The 19,703-nt window shown below is 35.8% G+C and overlaps 1 protein-coding gene and 1 non-coding gene across 4 annotated transcripts in view; one reads left to right on the top strand and one right to left on the bottom strand.

Moving 5' to 3' along the window:
* PTGER3 (prostaglandin E receptor 3) overlaps window positions 1-19,703 on the bottom strand; it is a 176,932-nt gene that overhangs the window by 135,969 nt on the left and 21,260 nt on the right. For all 3 annotated transcript variants that reach the window (XM_073896529.1, XM_025871842.2, XM_025871840.2), the window contains exon 2: window positions 9,804-9,983. In XM_073896529.1, the coding sequence (XP_073752630.1) occupies window positions 9,804-9,983 (180 nt within the window). The remainder of the gene's footprint in view (window positions 1-9,803; window positions 9,984-19,703) is intronic.
* Window positions 16,027-16,151, top strand: LOC112824095 (small nucleolar RNA SNORA32). The gene has a single exon (XR_003208226.1). It is a non-coding gene; the product is annotated as a small nucleolar RNA SNORA32 (small nucleolar RNA).

Raw genomic sequence — 19,703 nt, 5'->3', positions numbered from 1 at the left:
AAAAAAAGAAAAAATACAAATAGCTTTTCTTCTAAAAATGGCTTTTCATGGATCTTCTAAGGGAGAAGACTCCAAATCACTGATTCATGATAATCGACTTGCAATTTTACGCACACCTCATAGAGCTGTCCAATTCATGTACAAACACCCAGAATGTAGGATGGTTTGTTATCAAAGAGTTGTTTCCAATAGACAAATACTCCAGTGCTTTAAGATCTCATTTCCATCTTCCTCAATAAGGCTAGAAAAATGCAAAGATAGATGTCATTAATTGCTCTAGACTTTTCCCTGTAGAGAAACACAAACTATAAACATCAATACAGCATTTTACTAATAGCTTTAAGTTTTGGCGTAAAGCGTCATTAATTTTACATTTGTAGGAAGATCTGTAAGTGTATGCCTTGCATTCTCACTGTAAGGATCAATCAATAAGGTCATCCTTGCTGCCTTCCTTCTAAATTGCAATGCAAAGAACATGCAGAAGTGTAAATGTGTATGTATCCATATACACATGTAACATAACAGAGTTATTAACAGAAAGTAACAGAAAGTTAAATTCTAACCATTCAGATTTTTTGTGTTTAGGTAATTGTATTTTTCAGGTGGGGTGATTTTTTTAATTGACTTTTAAATAGCTTCATTTTAAATCTCTTGTTGGGTCAGCACAAGGGAAAACTGAAACAAGCTCTTTGTTATAAGACAAATGCATCACTGAATTACTTGAAGTTAAAAAAAAAAGGTACTTTCGCTTTCGACCTGTTTTTCGTGAGTAGCCTATGCGGCCCCTCTTCTGGTTGGGATTGTGTTATTTTCTTTTACCCGTGTGATGGCAAGATTTTTGAAAAGATTGCAGCTCCTCTTTTAATAATTCTATCCCTGATTATGTTGCTTTACTATTACGGGCATATAATGAGATGTCAGGGAATTTTGGCATTCACAAGGAAGTAATTCTGTTGACTTAAAACTCCAGTTTTAGATTTTAGCTTTCTAACCAAACATGGAAAGCCGTGAAGTTCCTTGAATCATAAAGACTCTCTCACAGTGAGAATTCCTAACCTGTGTCCATAAATTTCCAAGGCGTCCACAGACAGAACTCAGGAGGGCGGTACAGTCTCTGACACTGTGTAAAAATTGTCTGTGCTTTTTGTGAGGAGGGGATCCATACCTTTCATCTGATTGCCAAAGGGGACCCTGATCCCAAAGTGATTAAAAGCCAGTGTTCTATCAGGTACGTTCTAGTTAAATCTTAATTTGAAAAGACCCCAATTGGTGGTAATTGTTTCAGAATTATGTTCTTCCCATGTTCTTGTCAAAGTGAAATTCAAACAACCTTATATATTATATTCAAAGCCTTCTTTTAAAAACTGCATAAGAATATTAGGCATAAACACTGATTATCCATAGACATTTCTTACTTGGCCTCAGAAATTTACAGTAGACCAATGAGTACTGTTCTAACTTTTTTGGGTCAGATTTGGGGTTTAAGTTTTTCAGCTTCCCATTCCATACAAACCACAGGTTTAAGTGTTAGTTACAGAGATCGTGAGTTGAACTTTGTCTTCAAAATGTGTGGTAATTGCTCTATACTTGAGGTACTGGCCCACTGGCATGAGCTCAGAAAAACACAGGCCAATAAAGAGACATTTGCCCAGAGTTGGAACAGCTCTTTGATAAAAATCATCTTTCAGATTAAAGCTGCAACAGCTCTGTGACACTGACCAAATATGCCAAAATCCCACAAAAGACAGAGTTTGGTAAACTAGTTCTCTCCTCCTAAGGCACGTGTCTGGAAATGTGAACTTAAGAGGAATTAAAACAGATTTTCAAATGTCCTGGGAGAAATGGACTCATTCCCTTTAGATTTCCCTTTGAGAGACATATAACTCCATGGCTTCTTATCAAGAACAAAATAGGGATTAGAAACATCAATAGAAAGGTGATACTTTCTAAGAAACTGTACCTCCTCATTTGTGGATAGGTTTATGTGATTACAGAAGTGGATCAGGGCCCGTGATGATCCGGGCGTTGTAGTAGTGGTAATGCCACATTTTTGTGCAGTAGATACAAACTGGCATTCTAGTGCCTGCCACTTCGGGAAATGCCAGAATGGTGCCTCTCAGATCCAAGATCCCATAGATGGCCTTTTCTGCAAACCCTCAGACACATATAGCACCTTCGCGATGGCCATGGCCCTTGCCCTAAGGCAGGGATTCTCAACTGGGAGAAGTTAGGTCCCCCATAGTATATTTGGCAATGGCTGGGAACATTTTTTTGATCGTCTCTGCTAGGGAAGTATGACTCTCATCTAGTGGGTAGGGGCCAGGGATACTGTTAAACAGCCTACAATGCACAGGACAGCCCCCATAACAAAGAATTATTTGGTCCAATATGCCAAGGGGCTGAGGAGAAATCCTGCCCCAAGGCCATGCCACTTTGGCCCAACCTGAGAGGCTATAGATATATGCTCTATTTAGACCTATACTTCTCACAGGGCCCCTAGAAGTTAGTTAGCTTGAATGCCTTGGAAATGATAATTTGGGACAGTATGAAGTGAAAAAGTATCCCAAAATGCCCTCCCCTTCCCAATTACCATCCATTCCTTTCTCCAAAATGCAGGTTAACTCTCATCTTCTACAGGAAATGGTTTCCTACTTTCGCTGTACGCTTACTCTAAAAGCAGCTCTTATCAAATTATTTCCTCTTCCCGACCAGATTATACATTCATTGAAAGCTGATTTTTTAGAAAAAAATCCTGTGTCTTAACACCAACCAGAATGCTTGGCACATAATAGGTACAGCAACAAATACATGTTGAAGGAAAGAACAAGCCCAGGGGACTGGCTTGGATTCTGCGTACCCAACCTCCAAACTGGATTTGCTCAAAACTGGTATGGGTGAGCACAACAACCCCCCAAGAATATCTAAGGATGTCTGAACCCATGTCCTCCAAGGACCTGAAACTGAGCAGTGTCCTATTTTATGGCATATAGGTTCAACAACATCATAGTGGTATTTCTGGTCTACCAGAAGGTACCACCATGATGTTTACCTGATGCTACAGAGCACAGACTATAAGACCATAAAAGCTGGTTGGGAGGCTAGGACCCCAGGGGAGAAGGCATTGTCAGAGCTCTCCCTAAATACCTTTTCTTAGGAGGAAGAAGGGCAAGCCTGATGTGCTACTTTTATTAAGCTTATCTTAGCAGCCTATATTCTACAGAACATCTCCCTTCACTAAAGAAGGAAGAGGCAGATTGACCTGAATGAACACATAGAACAGGGTATTGGGGCAGCCCAAAATGTGTCTCTGCCAGTAATCATCTCATACCAATACCCAGGTACAAATCTATCAAAGGGTCTGACTATAAGCAAGGACAATTCCTTGGTTGGCTGTCTATAGATTACACTAGAACCCACAAAAGAGAGAATTAACTAAATTGAGAATGATTTATAAATGTGCTTTTGTATTAAAAACAAAAAATCTGGGATTATAACATGAATAGATATCATGTTGAAAATGGGAAAAGAGCCCCTCAGATCTACAGCAAATCAGTGATAATTTGTACCGTACACAATCATGGAATGTAAAACAAAACGGTATAATCATCCAGCTAGCAAAATGCTGTTGCATATTACATTGTGCTGTTATTTGACAAAGCGTGTCAAGTAGAATTTCAGCAAAATATTTAACACATTTATAAATAAAATATTCCTGACATGAGTTGGCATCAGGAAAAAAAGACAGGAACATTTCAGAACATTCAACTTTATTTTCCATTGACAAACACAACGTGAAAAACATACATTTATTAAATACACAGACTAGCTATGACTTGAATGCCATCAAAATTTTGATGTAGTTTTCAAAGTCTCTTTTACTCTTTGCCTCCACAATCCTGAAGACCAACCTTTAAAATATACTGGAAGATGTGTTTAACTATGCTTAGGATAACTCCGAAAAAACTTTACACAGAGATGACAAAAGTATTCCTTCCCATTTAACCAAGGGTGTAGGGATAGGAGGCTGAATAGGAAAGATGGAGAAACATACGCTTTCTATGCTGAGCTTTACATTATTGGTTAAAGTGCCAATGGTTTCAGTTCTTACTTAAATATACCACATAAATAGTACTTACACTCATTTATTGTAAACGGATGAAGATAATCTGTGCCTATTTTTAACTTGTTTGAGTAAAGAAATGTTCAACTTTACACTATTTGTACATAAATATTTGGTAAAAGAAGAGGGAGAAGTAAAATATTTCATACAAATTCCATATACATATATATATATATATATGGAAGGAAGAGAATTTAGTAGTCAGTGATGACTTGAGTGAACTTAACACCTGCTCTTAGAGAAAAGAGAAAACAAGGCTACTCCTTGTTTTGCCCTCCTGACACATGTATAAAGATAAATGTGGTCCCTTCCTCTCTTTGATTCCGTGGAATGGCCTAAAAGGATGAAGAATTTTAACAAGTTGGAAATGTACAAGGTGCCCTCCATGTCTTTCTTTATGTTCTCTACACCCAGTCCCCTCGCCTACTTCACATAGTACCTTTTCAAATGTTGAAAGAACACTGGAGCGTATCAGTAAGTCATATGCGTTTTTCTCTGTTTGACATTACCGCTTTGACTTCTACACAAACAGAAAATATATAAAGAAACTATTTTCAAATGACTATTGAAATTTGGTGATTGGCTACCTTCTGTCTAGATATCTGGTTCACTTTAAGAGGCCAAAATACTCTGTTTTCTAAAGCAATTGACAAAAGAATGTAAGAGCTGAACTTTTGAAAATAACTTTAGAGGTGGAATCATCTCCAAAATGCTCAAAAAGCTTGAAAAGTCTGATTTTGTTCCTCATGATGATCTCTTTCCTTCCTATCTTTACTCCCATAATAAAACTGTTCCATCAAAACAGACTTACTGAAAAAACAGACTCAGTTCTGTTTCATATATTAAGGCATAAGCATGCTAGAAATACGAAGCTGTTCTCTAATCCCAGTTTCACCCACAGTAAATATTTCTGTTACTTTCTCTCTGTTGAGAAAATGAATAAACAGGTTGGAGGCAAGGGGCTTGGGGTCACAGTCTCGTTCCTAATGAAGAAATATGTAATCCAGTAAATATTTAGGTTGTTGATAATATTAAACTGATTGATTTAAAACTTCTGAAAATGAAAGAATTCTGATTCTCAATAAAGAAAATGAGTGATATATAAATGAATATGGTATATATCTGAATGAATTGTTTTTCCAGAGAATCAAAATGTACTCAGTTTATGGTATCATCATGTAATGGTTTACAATTCAACTTGTATAAATTATAAACCTTTAAATAAAGTCCTCATTTTAGGAATTATAAAATAGAGAACATATAAAATAAAAATTCTTTGCTCTTTTGTTCTTTAAAAGAGTAGAGAACAGGGACAAGTGAGAAAGAAAATGTTAAGTAGCATGCTTTGAAGATATCTTTCCATCTGACTTTAACATGAATTGTCAATCTCCTCGTTAAAAAAAAAATTCATTAATTCTAGAAGACTTGTTAAAGTCTTTCTGAGAGAGGCACAATCTTAGTTTTCCCTTTGTCACTTTAAGAACAAGGTCACTCTGCACTATCCTTTTTACTTCAGTTTTACTCAAGGTGGACTCAATCCAAAAAAGGCATTCAAGGAAGACATGTAAAAGATTTTCCTTGATAACTATAGATACAAATTTCTAATAAAATTGAAACCTTTTGGGTGGGAGTAAGTCAGCTGAATATGAACTTTCTTATGAAATCAGTATCTATATAAATGATGCCAATATAATGGAATTTTAATTTTAACATTTTCCCTAATTCTCTGTTTCATGCTTCATATGTAATCACCACCAGTTCATTGTCTCGGAATACTGAACTGATACAGCTCTTTAACAAATGTGCATGTGAATTTTAGGTTGATTTTCAAATTTTGTGAATGGGCTCTATCAAAACCTAGGTTAGGAAACATCACAGATGTATGCCACCTCTTATCAGAATTTTATTGCAACTCAGATAGCAGTCCTCTGGATGTAGCCACAGTATTAAATAGTCTTCACTTTTAAAATGATATAATTTCAATTATGTGCACAATTCTGCACATTTATTTAAACCTAAATTCTAGCAGATTTTGAGACATATGCAAGCACAGAACCAGTAATAAACAACATCTCTGAAGATTTGGCATGGGTGATGGTCTAACTTTCCACATGGGTAAATCATAGAAATTTTAATTTTTCTACATTAAGCTTTTAGTATGCTCATAGGAATAAATACCCTGCAGTCTTTCTGTGTTCCTCATCTTCGTTATCCCGTTTATTTTGAGAGAAGCTTTTGAGGTTAAAGTATTAAAAAATAAGCAGAAATATATGTGCTTAAAATTTCAATCATAAAAATTTTTCTACTTTCTGTCTCTGATTTAATCCCAATACAAAAGAACCATTAAGTGATTGTTGACACGGGAAGATTGAAACTAGTCACAAATTAGTACTCAACGCCAACAGATATATAAAAAGTATCAATGAATAAAAGGTCTAATTCACTTGAAAATCTATTATTAGAATATTGCCACAGACTGACCACCTTTGAAAAATACTGTTTTGTCTTCAGAGTTTCTAGTTGGTCCATTACCCAATGCCAGCCCCGGTCCCAGGGTCTCTTGCAGTTAACTTTTACACGAGCTTCCACAATTTTATTCTATAACACAGTCAAGAGATCTTTTCTATGATAAGAAGTGTTAAGTAGAAATAGATGTGCACTTTTTGATTCATAGTCATTTAAACCTGCCATGATTAAACACATCTAATAGATTTGTTAAATATCTTGGTATACAGCATTAGGCAAATTTTGGTAAAACTTAAGATAACATATTTTGTTTCTTCCATTTAAAATAGTTTTGAGATATCTGCTGCACTGATTTTATTTGAAAAGTAAAATATTCTTACCGGAGAGCACATCATCCTTCTCTTCTATGACACAGCTTAGCTGCATAAATTCATCATTTAGAAAATCAGCACTGCTATGTACAATCTACAATAGCTGATTGTACCTTAATTTCTACATTGTACTCACTCACTTCTTCCCATGTGGTTTCCTAGGCCTCTATTTTTTTTAACCAATACTGTCAGGTTAAGAATCGTCATAATTTATGTGCACATCTTCTTTTCCTGCTCAGACATATACGTAGATAAACAAAGTATATGAGAATGAATTTAAAAACCAATACACTTAAACTTGGATACACAGATTCTTCTGCAGTGACTTCAGTGTCCACTTCCTGACCACATCCAGGGCCTCTGCACAACATCTCTGAAATCTAACTTCAACTATCATCCAAATGCTGAAATCATTTGGGACTTATATTTCTTACCAGGTTTTCCCTGGATGAACCAATGGTTGCCTGGGTAAAAAAACACATGCTATTTACGTCATTTTTCCTTCTCCACTTCCCTTTCAACCTTGTTGAAAAACTGCCATGTATCCACTCCTGCCATGTATCCCTGGGCAGAAATTTATTTTGTACTTAAGGATAAGTTTCAGGCTGTTTTGTCTTTCTGTATTTCTGTGCTTGGATGAAAAGTGGTATTTCTTTGACAGTAATCTCCATTACCATTTGGAAGGATCAGTCTCTTAAATTATTAATACAAATAAAGCATTTTGTTGTACAGCAATATGTTACTACACATTTGAAGAGAAATTCATATTTCCGTAATTAAATAAGCAGCAATCATTCACCTTATCAGTTTGATGGACTATAAGGGCAGGTAGCCCTTCAATCATATGGCAGGCACCTCACCGATGCACACTCGATTTTGGCAGCCATTCATTCATTCATTCATTGAATAAATACTGAACTCTTCCTACATTTCAAGTGTTGTGCTAGGTCCTGGGAAGGATAACCCAATCACACTCATACCACTTAAATCCATACTGTGTGTGCGTCTATCTGATTATGACCTGGGGCCAGAGGAACATTCAAGAGGTAAAGCCTCTTTGCTGTAAGGTCAGTACTTATTCTAAGTGCACTTTTTTCTTTTCTTCTGGAAAAAGGAGGTAGCTTTGTCTAATTCTTCATGAGGTGACCTGTGGGATAATCCAATTCTATAGCATAGAGAGATTTTGTATCGGGGTTTTAGTATTATGCTATATATCATTTTTTCTAAAATGTAGGCTATGGAACCATCATGAATTACATAAGCACTCTTAGCAAACCTTGTTTATCCACTCAGTTTGACATGGTTATTCATAATAATAATAATAAACATTGATTATTCCTGACTGACCTAGGATGGCTTATATATTCATCTAATAGACAGATTGTACTTATTAAAATCAATTATTCCTCAAATGCCTACTAAACACAGGGGGAAAAAGTAGTCACTATAAAGAAATATAAAAGAAATCTCAAATTTTTTAAAACTAGGAATGCAAAAGGTAAGCTGTAAATTAAAATCTTCGTGAGAAATGTTACTGAGTTTGCAAAATGAATGCTCCAAAGGATACAAAGAGCATTTTGTGTAGGTCTCACTTAAAAGATTGCTATGTTTGTTGGAAGGTTTTCTTTTTTTTTAAGTGCAACTCTCAAAACTTAGTGTAATAATCTACTTGTGCCAAAAAGATACCAAGCTTAGCTATCAAGGTTTGTACACATGTAGAGTATAAGAAAAGCAAATTAATAATAAATATTTAGATATAGAGCTACTTTGAAGGGAGAACAGAGAAAGTGTTATGAGCGTTCAATACTATTAATTTTCTTATTCTAAAATAGGCCAAACTATGCAAAGTCTTTACGGAACTTTCAAAATACTTATTGGTCTTGAAATCAGAGTTAACATTTAAATATCCAAAAGACTAGAGAACACTTTTGGTGGAACGATCAGGGAAGATAATTAACCACAGTACCTATATTAAGTTCTCAAATCAGTTCTTAAATAGTATTTTGAAAAATCACTCTACTGACTCTCAAGATCAGATTCATGAATCTTATCCGGCTTTTAGGAATTAAAAATGTATTCAAAAAGAATAACATATAGTAATTTGGATAGTCACGAATCCTGTCATATTTCAAATAAATGCATTTGGCTCTATTTAGATAATGAGTAAATCTAATTACAGACACAACGAAAACTTAAACTTTATAAGTTCAACAGATAATTTATGTATTGAGCAATATTTACATCAATACCACTGAACATTATGGATACATTATATTTTTTTATCCTAATGCAACTTTTTAAAAAATATAAGGGGAAAAGAGTGACATGGAGAGAAAGAAAGAAAGAGAATACAGAAGACCAAGGTCCTTGAACAAAAACAAATTTTTGTCTATCTCTGATGATCTATGGATTCAATCCCCCGTGTACTCGGTATACTGGAATATTAACTTTCCCCACTCCATCCCCACCACAGACCAAGATCATTTATAAAAAAATGTTTTCATCTCATAAATAATCACATATTCAGCTACAAATGGCAGAGACCCAAAAACACTAGACTGTTAATAATATATTTTCCTTTGTTTACTTTTGGCACACGGGGGATTATCTATGCCTCTGAGACCATTTAGCCTTATATCAAAATTCTCCTTCAATGCATAAACAGTGGCATGCCAGAGATGCCTAAATTCACAGTAAGGTTTATGGCTACTTGTTACCAAAAGCTGTGAACATGCAAGTTGATTAGGTGTTCTCTTTCATGCTCCTGTCTGTATTATTTCATTGGATAATGAGATAGGCTGCCCTTTCTGTCCATCATTAGAGCAGCTGGAGACAGCATTTGCTACCTGACAAAACTTTCGAAGAAGGATCTTTCTTAGCAGCAGATAAACCCAGGGATCCAAGATCTGGTTCAGTGAAGCCAGGCGAACAGCTATTAAGAAGAAGTTGCATTCTTTCAGCTTTTCAGTGTGAGTCTTGCAGTGCTCAACTGATGTCTGATTGAAGATCATTTTCAACATCATGATCTAAGAAAGAAGGACAAATAATTGTTCCAAATATTAACAAGGTCACATGCATCTCCTCTATACAGTACTTTGCGCATGGTTTACAGTAAATTGGTTGTTAGATTGAAATGATTAATTCAGGCAAAATTTACATTCACAGGACACAGCCGTGAATGAATACAAGGCATTCCTACAGATTTTCCCACATTTTTGGCATTTGACATGATGTAGCTTTTTAAAAAGTACACGTTCTCAGGCTCTTGGTTCTTGGGATTTAAGACTCTTGAAATCTCAAAAACACATCTCAAAATTAGCTAAGGTCATCTGTCGTGTCACAGAAAGTACCAATAGGCTGACACCCTGATGAAAGCCAACACCTCAACAAACCAAAACATATTTAAACTTCAGAAGTTCTGAGAAGAAATTACAGAGAAAAAGGAGAAGCAAAAAAGGGGGAAACGATACTTATTACTAGCATTTTCTGACTCCTTACAATTTGCCAGAGCTGTGTCAAGTTCTTCATATGCACTGAATAAACAATGAAGATAGTATTATTACCATCTCTTTTTTACAATTGCAGAAGCCAAGTTAAGCCTTGACGTAAAATGGCTGAGCCGGACTTAAACCGAGGTTTGCTAACAACACTTGACATATGCTGCTTCACTTTTTAAATTGTTTTTGTCTCTCCCTTTTCACCATATACACACACTAGAATATAAACTCCTGGAAGGCAAGATTTGGGACTATTTTTCCTCCCATGAGTATATTCCCAATACCTAGACCAATACTTAATAGATACCACTCAAAAAATATTTGTGAATAAATATATAATGTGACACATATATGAATATATGACATATATCTAAGTATATTTATATTTGAAAGAATAAATATTTGTGATTTCCATAGAAATCTATAGAAGAGGAAAAAATGAAGGTTCATATACTTCTGAAAAGGTCTTCCAGCTCATTAAGAATCAGAAAAATGCAAATTATGAGGAAATGAGAAACAATTTTACACCCACTAGCTTGACAAAATGAATAAATGAGACTTTTCCAAATGTTCATGTGGGGCAGGAGCAATAAGGACTCTTTTCACACCATAGCTGGCATGTAGACTGGAGCAACCACCTTGGAGAATAAAGTGAGCATCATTTCACCTACTACCTGCCAGCCATCCTAAGCCTGGGAATATGCCATCCTCAAGGCCTGCGCCAGGAGTTCTATATATGACTGTTCATTACAGTGTTACTAACAAAAAAAAAAAAAAAAAAAAAAAAAAAAATCCCCGGAAACAAGCCAAACACAGGTTCACATTTACAAGCAAAGAAAGGTGCTGACTTTATAACTGGCTCCTAAATTCATCTTTCTAATTGTGCACGACCATGAAGCACTTGAAATGTGGCCAGAACAAATTGAGGTGTTGGAATATATAATGACTATATAATGAAATGTTAAGATTTTAGATATATAGTATAAAATAAAATATACTATTAACATTGGCATTGCTTCCTTTTTTTTTACTTTTTAAAAAATGTCACTACTGGAAAATTTAAAATTTTAAATGGGGCTTGCATTTGTTGCTCACAGGACATTTTCATTGAACCCAAGGTCTCTCTTGAGGCCTACACTTAATTGGTAGTTTGTCCTTAGGTCATATATCTCAAATTGAAGTCAACATCCCTGAACATCCAAAACACCCTGGACCACAAACCCATAATCCCAACAATGGCACTTGCTTCTTATATAGTCAATACCTGAACAAAATTATGGTTCTATAAACAAATAAGAAGAGGGGAATGTGTAGACAACCTGAAGATAGTCATATATTCTTACCCTATAAATTTCTTTCAAAGGAATTTTTTCCCTATTGAATAAAAGCAAAAACAGCTGTATAAATAAGTCAATGTTCAGTGAAGCATTATCTACATTAGTAAGAAACTGTAAACACATAAATCTCTAACATCAGCAGTAAAACTTAATAAAATATGGCCTATTCGGATAGAAGTATATCTAAGAATTGGGTGAAAACAGAATATAAGATAGTTCATATATATAAAGCTATATTGTTATATAATTAAATTATGTGAAATACATAGACTTGTGGAAGGCAATGGAATTATTACTATTAAACAATAACTTACCATTAAACAATCATTAAATTATTTTAAAAACTGTATATACATAAAAACATTTCAAACAATTAGTGAAAGTTTTATTTAAAAGAAGTTGATGATAATTGCCTTCATTAATAAATATGAATTATTATACACCAATTTTTAAAAATAAGTCAATCTCCATCAGTATCTTCTGATGCTGGCTCATAGTCCTGTGAACTAAACGCTACCTCTCCCTGTGTACACAGATGGCCGCCAAAAAGATCCACATCTCAGTTCCTAGAACCTGTGAATACGTTATCACATGTGACAAAAAGGACTTGGCAGATATGACTCAAGGTAAGAGTCTTGTGATGGGGAGATTTTCCTGGATTATCTGGGTGGGCTCCATGTAATCACATAAGTCCTTAAAACCTGAGAATTTTATCCAGCCGTGGTAAGAAAGAGGGAGTCAGAGAATACAATGTTGCCAGTTTTGAACACAGAGGAAGAGAGCCATGAATTGAGTTAAGGAATGGAGATGGCTTCTAGAAACTGAAAAAGGTAAGGAAATAAAAGTCTCCCATTCTCCTCCAGAGCCTCCAGAAAGGAATGCAGCCCCATGGACACCTTGATATTAACCCAGTGAGATTCATGTCAGGCTTCTAACAGAATTGTAAGAGAAATTGGTCTTGTTTTAAGCCACTAAACTGATACTAATTTGTTAGAAAACTGCGGTAGAAAACTAACACACCTACAGACTGAGCTCTCAACAGATGTGGCAAGGGGGTGGGGAGGAACTTGCTTGAAAATGATTTACCATCTCTCATAGATAGAACATCTCAGTGAGCTTGTTTACTTTGTTCACTTTCTTAGGAAACTTTTTTTTTTTAAACATAAAGTAAAAGTAAACTTCATCTTAACTCCTGTTTAAATAATCTCAATTTCTAAATTTGCAACATGTAAAAATGAACTCTTGTTACTCTAGCAGCATCAATTAAAGTTCAGTGTGTTTGATTAAAAGGTATAAAATCATATTTTCAATAGGTTTCCCTTAGGAAAAACATGTGTCTATTAATTCTTTTTTCTTCCTTTTATAAGCTATTGGAAAGGTTGTATTTTGCTCTTTTAACCCCTCACCTCATCCAACAGTTAAATATATTTGACTGCCTACCATCTTCCAGGAAGTGCTCTGGCCTGGTCTAGAATGATCTAAAAACTCACTTAGGAGTATCTGAGTAGCTCAGTTGGTCAAGCGTCTGACTCTTGATTTCTCAGGGTCATGATCTCAGGGTCGTGAGATCGAGCCCTGCATCAGGCTCCACGCTCAGCGTGGAATCTGCTTGAGATTCTCTCACTCCCTCTGCCCCTCCTCCCACTCGCATGCTCTCATTCTCTCTCTCTCTCTCTCGAATAAATAAGTAAAATCTTAAAAAAACCCCAACAAACTCACTTAACTAACATTTTCATTTTTTAAATAAAATAAAGTATGGAAATTCTCCAACTTTTTATAATCAGGAAAATTAACAAAATTGCTAATTAAAATGGGATTTCAGTCATTTTACACAGTTTTCCTTGATTATTTTAAAATTAGTTTTTATGAGCCTAATAATTTTAAATTATTATTAGGCTAATATAGGTTTCATATGCCTTACATTGATTAGTTTTCTGTAATTTCCTAAAATTTACTATGGACAGTGCTGTGATTATGAAATTATGAAACCAAGCTCTGTAACCAATAGCTGGCGCATGGGGAGAGACAGTCTAGCTTTTTCCGGAAATCATGAGACGCGAAATATGACAATAACTAGAATTAAAGGCAGTAAGCATGATATTGTCATTTCCAAATGGCAGCAGGGATGGAAGTAGGACTCCCAAATCCATCTAATCTTGAACATAAATGCAAATTAACATCCATCTGTTGATTTACCAATACTTAAGGAGCTAAACAGTGATTACAATTTTTGCAAATATTTTTCAGACATTCGGACTTTTAGAGAAAACCTTTGATGTGAATATGTAGATTTCTAATAGAAATAATTTTTCCTATTAGTCCAATTCAATTCCCTACACAAGGAAAAAAAGGACAAACAAAACACAAGGTGCTTGGACAGCACAGAGGCTACTTTTTTAGCAAATGCATGAATACTCTTCATGATAGCTGCTTCTGACCAGCCTCGTATAGTGATCTGGTCAAGGGAATGGTAAGATTAATTCTGGTTGCCCTGAGATGCAGCTTTTCTGACAGCATCTTCCCCAGGCTCCACGTGACTCTCGGAGGCCTCTTGCCTCCTCCTGGTTATGAGCAGGAATAGAGAGCTCTTTTTGTACCTGTGATAACCAGGAACACAACTATACCAGTGTCCCCTAAATTCTCCATCCCTGTCTAGGGTCAAGGGCAACTGCTTTGTTCCACCTAAAGGAAAAAAAGCGATCTCTCTCTTTTCCAGAGATAATGATCTTTTAAATCCACAAAGCACTAACCAAGGAGACAGTTCTCAATATTCTGCACTTGGATTTTGTTTTATTGCAGCAGGATTTATAACTACACATTTAAAAATCTTTGGTACTTGACTTCTTAATTAAAAAAATGCCTTGAGTTATAGGTCATAAATATCTATTGAAGATGATAAATGAATAAACCCAGAAAAATTAACTTGTGGGGGAGGGAATAAAATTGCTTACTTGTCCTTAGACTCCATTTTGTAACTTTTATGCATTTCCAGTTTATTCCTAATGTAAATGTGTAAGAGAACTTTCCTCATAGCCAATTTTTATCTATGATGTTTTATTTTTCATAATCCTCTGTTGTTAGGCTAAGGGAGAATAACCTGCTCTACTGGAACTTCCCTCTATCGTTTGATAAATGTACTACATTATAATACACTGAAACCAGTCTGGGCGCTTTAAATCACTTAATTACATAATTTGAAGGATTATCATGGGAAGAAGCTTCACTGTAGGTTTAAGAAATAATTGCAGTCTTTCCAGTCTAGTTACGGTGTTGTTCTCCAGTTGCCAAATCATCTCAGCATTCTATGCTCTACTGTTTCAGAAGTTTCTTCTGCCTTATCTAATCTGAAAGCTGAAAATAAACAGCTCATGAACACTAAAAATGTTACTAGATATCGTGTTATTTCATCTTTACTATTACATAATTTTATAAAATTTTTCAAAACAGTGACTGCTGGCTCTGCCGTGATGTGTAATTTTAGGCAAGCAACTTACTCTCTATGCTTTAGTAAACTCACTAGCAAAAAAAAGGGCGGGCCCAGAAGGCCTCTTACATATGTATATATGTACCTCTATGGTTAAGTTGTTTCTTAGTAGTTCTGTGGCAAAGTTCTGTGGCAAAGCCGGAAAATGAATAAGGATTTAACTTGAAAAAGAAAAGAAACCAAAAGGTAAAAGGTATAAACAAAAGACAAAAATTCCTCTTCAGGAAAACCCCAAGTGTATCTTTTGGAAAACTGAGGAGAGAGGATAATTACAAAGTTAGAAAATGGGCAAATGAATAGTACTAGGGACTAGATTCATAAAGCTTTTGGGGAAGATTTTTTTAGAAGTAGCTGACTTTGGCAAACACCAAGAGTTAGAGACCCACCATAAACCTGACTCAGCTCTGCATCTAGGCTGGGGACTGATGACCTAACTTTGGATCTTAATTTCTCCCTTCTCTAAAACATGATTAATACATGCTTACCGAATATCTTTCCCATCTAGTAATGGAGTTGCAAAAATTAAAATGAGATGAGAATAATTAAGGTCTTCCATATACAAAGTATACCTGTTCCCAAGCCCCAGGCTATTGCACGATTGTATATGCTTCCAGAAGAGAATGCTCTGACGTTCAGGGTTAGACCAGTGGATGCTTGAGGAATACTAGGAAATCAATGTATTATCTATATGTCTGCTTTCCTTAAATTTCTACCTAATAGAGTATATTTTTTTAAAGAAAAAATTTAAACTTGGTCATTACCAAGGCTTTGAGAATGCAGTTTCTCATTTGCTGTGGACATGACCATAAAAAATTTTCCCACTAGGTTTTTTATCTTTCTGCTACTTTGCTAGCATTCAGCCTATTGGGAACATTTTATCAACCGTGTTCTATTTCCATTGACTAGATCAGCACTGTCCAGTATAAATGGAACAAAAGCCATATGTGATTTGGTAATAGTCATATTTCAAATTCTAATCTGACCATACATGGCTAGTATATTGAACAGTGCGTGCCTAGATTTCTACTCTTGCAAGTGTCTTTTGCTAAATCACTCCTGCTAATATCCATGCAACTTGTAATACAATAGATTTAATAGAGGGAGGCTGGCTTCAGTTTACATGATCATCTCTGGAAATGGAACCTTACTTTTATGTTCCTGTTATGTAGGACTGACAGTGACAACTGTGGATTGAACAGTTCTTTTTAAAAGGGCTATTGTGAAGATTATGATTCTGACTTTGGAGGAACTACGGTGAATGGAAGCGGAAGGAATCACATGTAAAATTCCTCAAATAAAAATTTATTAACTTTAAAAAAAAAAGAAAAAATTTAAACTTTCAAGATGTTTGGTAATGCAGAACCATTAATCGATCACTGCATAAAGGACCTTCAAATCATAAAAGAAGCCTGCAGCCTACCACCACTTTATTTAGTACATAAGAATTACCATCTCCTTTCAAATAGTATGAATTGTAAATTCTGTGTAAGTTGGCTCAGTATAGCTCATTACGTATGTTATGCCTAGATAGATACCTTTCTATTAGAACAGTCAAAAAACGTCAGTAACTATGTAAGTATTCAAATTCTGGCTGAAAGGGGCAAGGCAAAACCGATTGTATAAAAGTATTTATTCCTTGGATTGTAGAAGATAAATTAGCTTTGTGATATACATGTCAGAAGGGCTATCTTTATTATATTTCACACCTTTATATCTCAGGAGTCAAGTGAAAGTCTAGAAAATATGCCTTTGTCAAGGTTTAAAGAACATTCATCCTTGCAAATATTTAGATTTAAGATAGTTTTCTTTTTCCGTCAAAATACAGTTTCATTTAAACCCAGAATGTTGAATCCTATCATCCACTCAGAGATCCACCGTGTCAGTGACAATTACAGTGTTGTATGCTGACAAATGGTAACTACACCTGTAGTGAACACAGCATATCCTATAAATTTGTCCAATTACTTTGTTGTACACCTGAAACTAATGTAACATTGTGTGTCAACTATACTCAAAAAAACTTTTGTTAAAGAGTAGCTAAATGATTAAAGAAGGAATCAGAGATGTAGGCTAAGTTTTCTGTGCAGAGATATTCACCTCAAAAGAAAATTAGGAAAACTGAAAAGGCCAACAATAAGGCACAGGGCACAGTTTAAATTATGGGACATCCACTGATTTGCATAATATATATGTATTTCAATGGTGCCATTTAAAATGATGTTTTTGAAAAATATTTAATAACGTGAAGAAATATTCAGGATGTTAAAAGTAAAAACAAATGTTTACTACATAGTATAATCCAATTTAAAAACAATCTCCAGGTGGGGAATTAGGGCAATTTTTATTTTCTTCTCTATTTTTTCTTTGTTTTTCAGATTCTCCACAATAAACGTGTTACTTGCACACTTACAAAAGAAGCATTAAATGCAGAATAGTTGGAAGTTTCAATATAAACAATAACCTATTAAATAGTTTATTGGTAAAATGTTTAATGTCACAGTCCATCCTGGAATCATCACATGGTCATTTCTGTTTGAATTCTTAGGTAGTCGATGTGTGCATAATTTAACAACCAACAGGTAAACAGTCTGACACTCTATAATTGATCAAAACATTTAACTTAATCATCAATTCATTATGGCTTATTAAAGGGAATGTGATGTGTAGTGGTCAGTTACGGGCTTCTATGATTCACGGACAGTAGAGCCACCACATGCCAAAGAATCCTCCCTGTGTCACATCCTGTATGCAGTGCAGGCTGATTGTGGTTCTACCCTGATTTGATAAATTTTTATTTAACCTGATCTCATGTCAAAATGACACTCTCTTCTGGAGCTATGCCATGGGGGGACTGGATCTCGTAGGGGGATCCACATAGACACATCTTGTACTTGGGATGAACACCAGGTGAATATGGGCAGATTGGGGTCTCTCTCCATTCATGGTCCCCAAACTTCCGACCTTGTCTCACTCCCTAGTCACATCTCTCTCTCTCTTTCATTCACCACGGCAGCTATCTCACACATTCTCCACTGTCCTTCACCTCAAAGAGGAAACAAGCTGTTTAGGGGTCTCTCACCTTCTCACCACCAAGTTCAGCATCTGTAGCTAACCATTCTTCCTTGCCTCTTGCTCAAACAGAAGAGGTGTCCCATCTCCTACCTAAGACTAATGCTCTATCTGCGCCCTGGATCTTATCCATCATAAATGTCAAAGGCCTTATTTTTTTCAATTATCTCCTTCTTTTATCTTTTTGGCCTTTTCCCAGTATCATAATAACATATCTAAATTTCTCCTATCTTGAGAAAATAAAACCTTCTGCAGAACTCTCACCTCCTTATATACACAAGTTACAGCTGAATTCTCAAAAGAGTTGTCTATCTTCCTTATTTTCAAATTTATTCTCAAACTTACCACAGCCTGGCCTGAGTGCCCACAAATCCTCAAGAAGCACTGTTCCCAAGGCCACCAACAAGGTTTCAAAATCCGGTAGACACTTACAAGTCTTTCTTGAAACATTCTCTTCCCTAAGATTCAGGTTGCCAAAGGTACAGGTTGCCCCTTCCCAAATATTCCCAAATATTTAAGTTGCCATTTGATTTGAATTTCTCATTAATTTCCTTGCTACCCCTCTGGGTGATCCTTTACAGTCTCTTTTATGGCTCCTGTTTCTCTACGCGTCTTGAAAATGTCAGCATTTTGGGGTTCTATCTTAAATAATGGGAGGTTGCCTCCCCTTCTTGCTGTGGGTGACCTCTTCGTTATTATCCTCTTCAAAGCTGCTTCTCCACCAATCCTCCCTATTTCAGTGAACCCAGCTCTCTAAAATGGAAACCTAACAGTTACCCTTGCTTCATCTTGATTCATTTCTCTCTCTTTCTTATGTTTCTCTCCCTATTCCGCCTCATTATCCATATTCCTCACATCCAATCAATCACAAAGTCTCCCATTAACTTCCTAATATATTTTTTTAAATCTATCAATTCTTTTATATCCACTCCCATTGACCCTAAACCCAGACCACCACCATGTCTTGTCTGAACTACCACAATAGTCTACTACATGATTTGTTACCCTCCATTCTGCCTACAAAGGATGCTCCCAAAATGGACATTTTACTGTGTCATTCCATTCTGAAAAGTTCTTCAATAGCTTCTCATTGCCCAGAGCCTTTAAATGAGCGTTCAAGGCTCATCACCACTCAGCCCCTGCTGAGCTCACTAGCCTCACCACTCTTTACCTTCACATCTATATTCTAATCACCTTGAACTTCTCTGAGTCCTTTATTTTTTTTTAAAGATTTTATTTATTTGAGAGAGAGAATGAGAGAGAGAGCACATGAGAGGGGGGGATGGTCAGAGGGAGAAGCAGACTCCCCGCTGAGCGGGGAGCCCGATGCGGGACTCGATCCCGGGGCTCCAGGATCAT

This window comes from Callorhinus ursinus, unplaced genomic scaffold (assembly GCF_003265705.2).
Source record: "Callorhinus ursinus isolate GAN/ISIS: 27379988/994484 unplaced genomic scaffold, GSC_fseal_2.0 scaffold9, whole genome shotgun sequence".
Classification (NCBI taxonomy): Eukaryota; Metazoa; Chordata; class Mammalia; order Carnivora; family Otariidae; genus Callorhinus; species Callorhinus ursinus.
The sequence above is the reverse complement of the archived record's forward strand: the minus strand, read 5'-3'. Positions and strand labels throughout refer to the sequence as shown.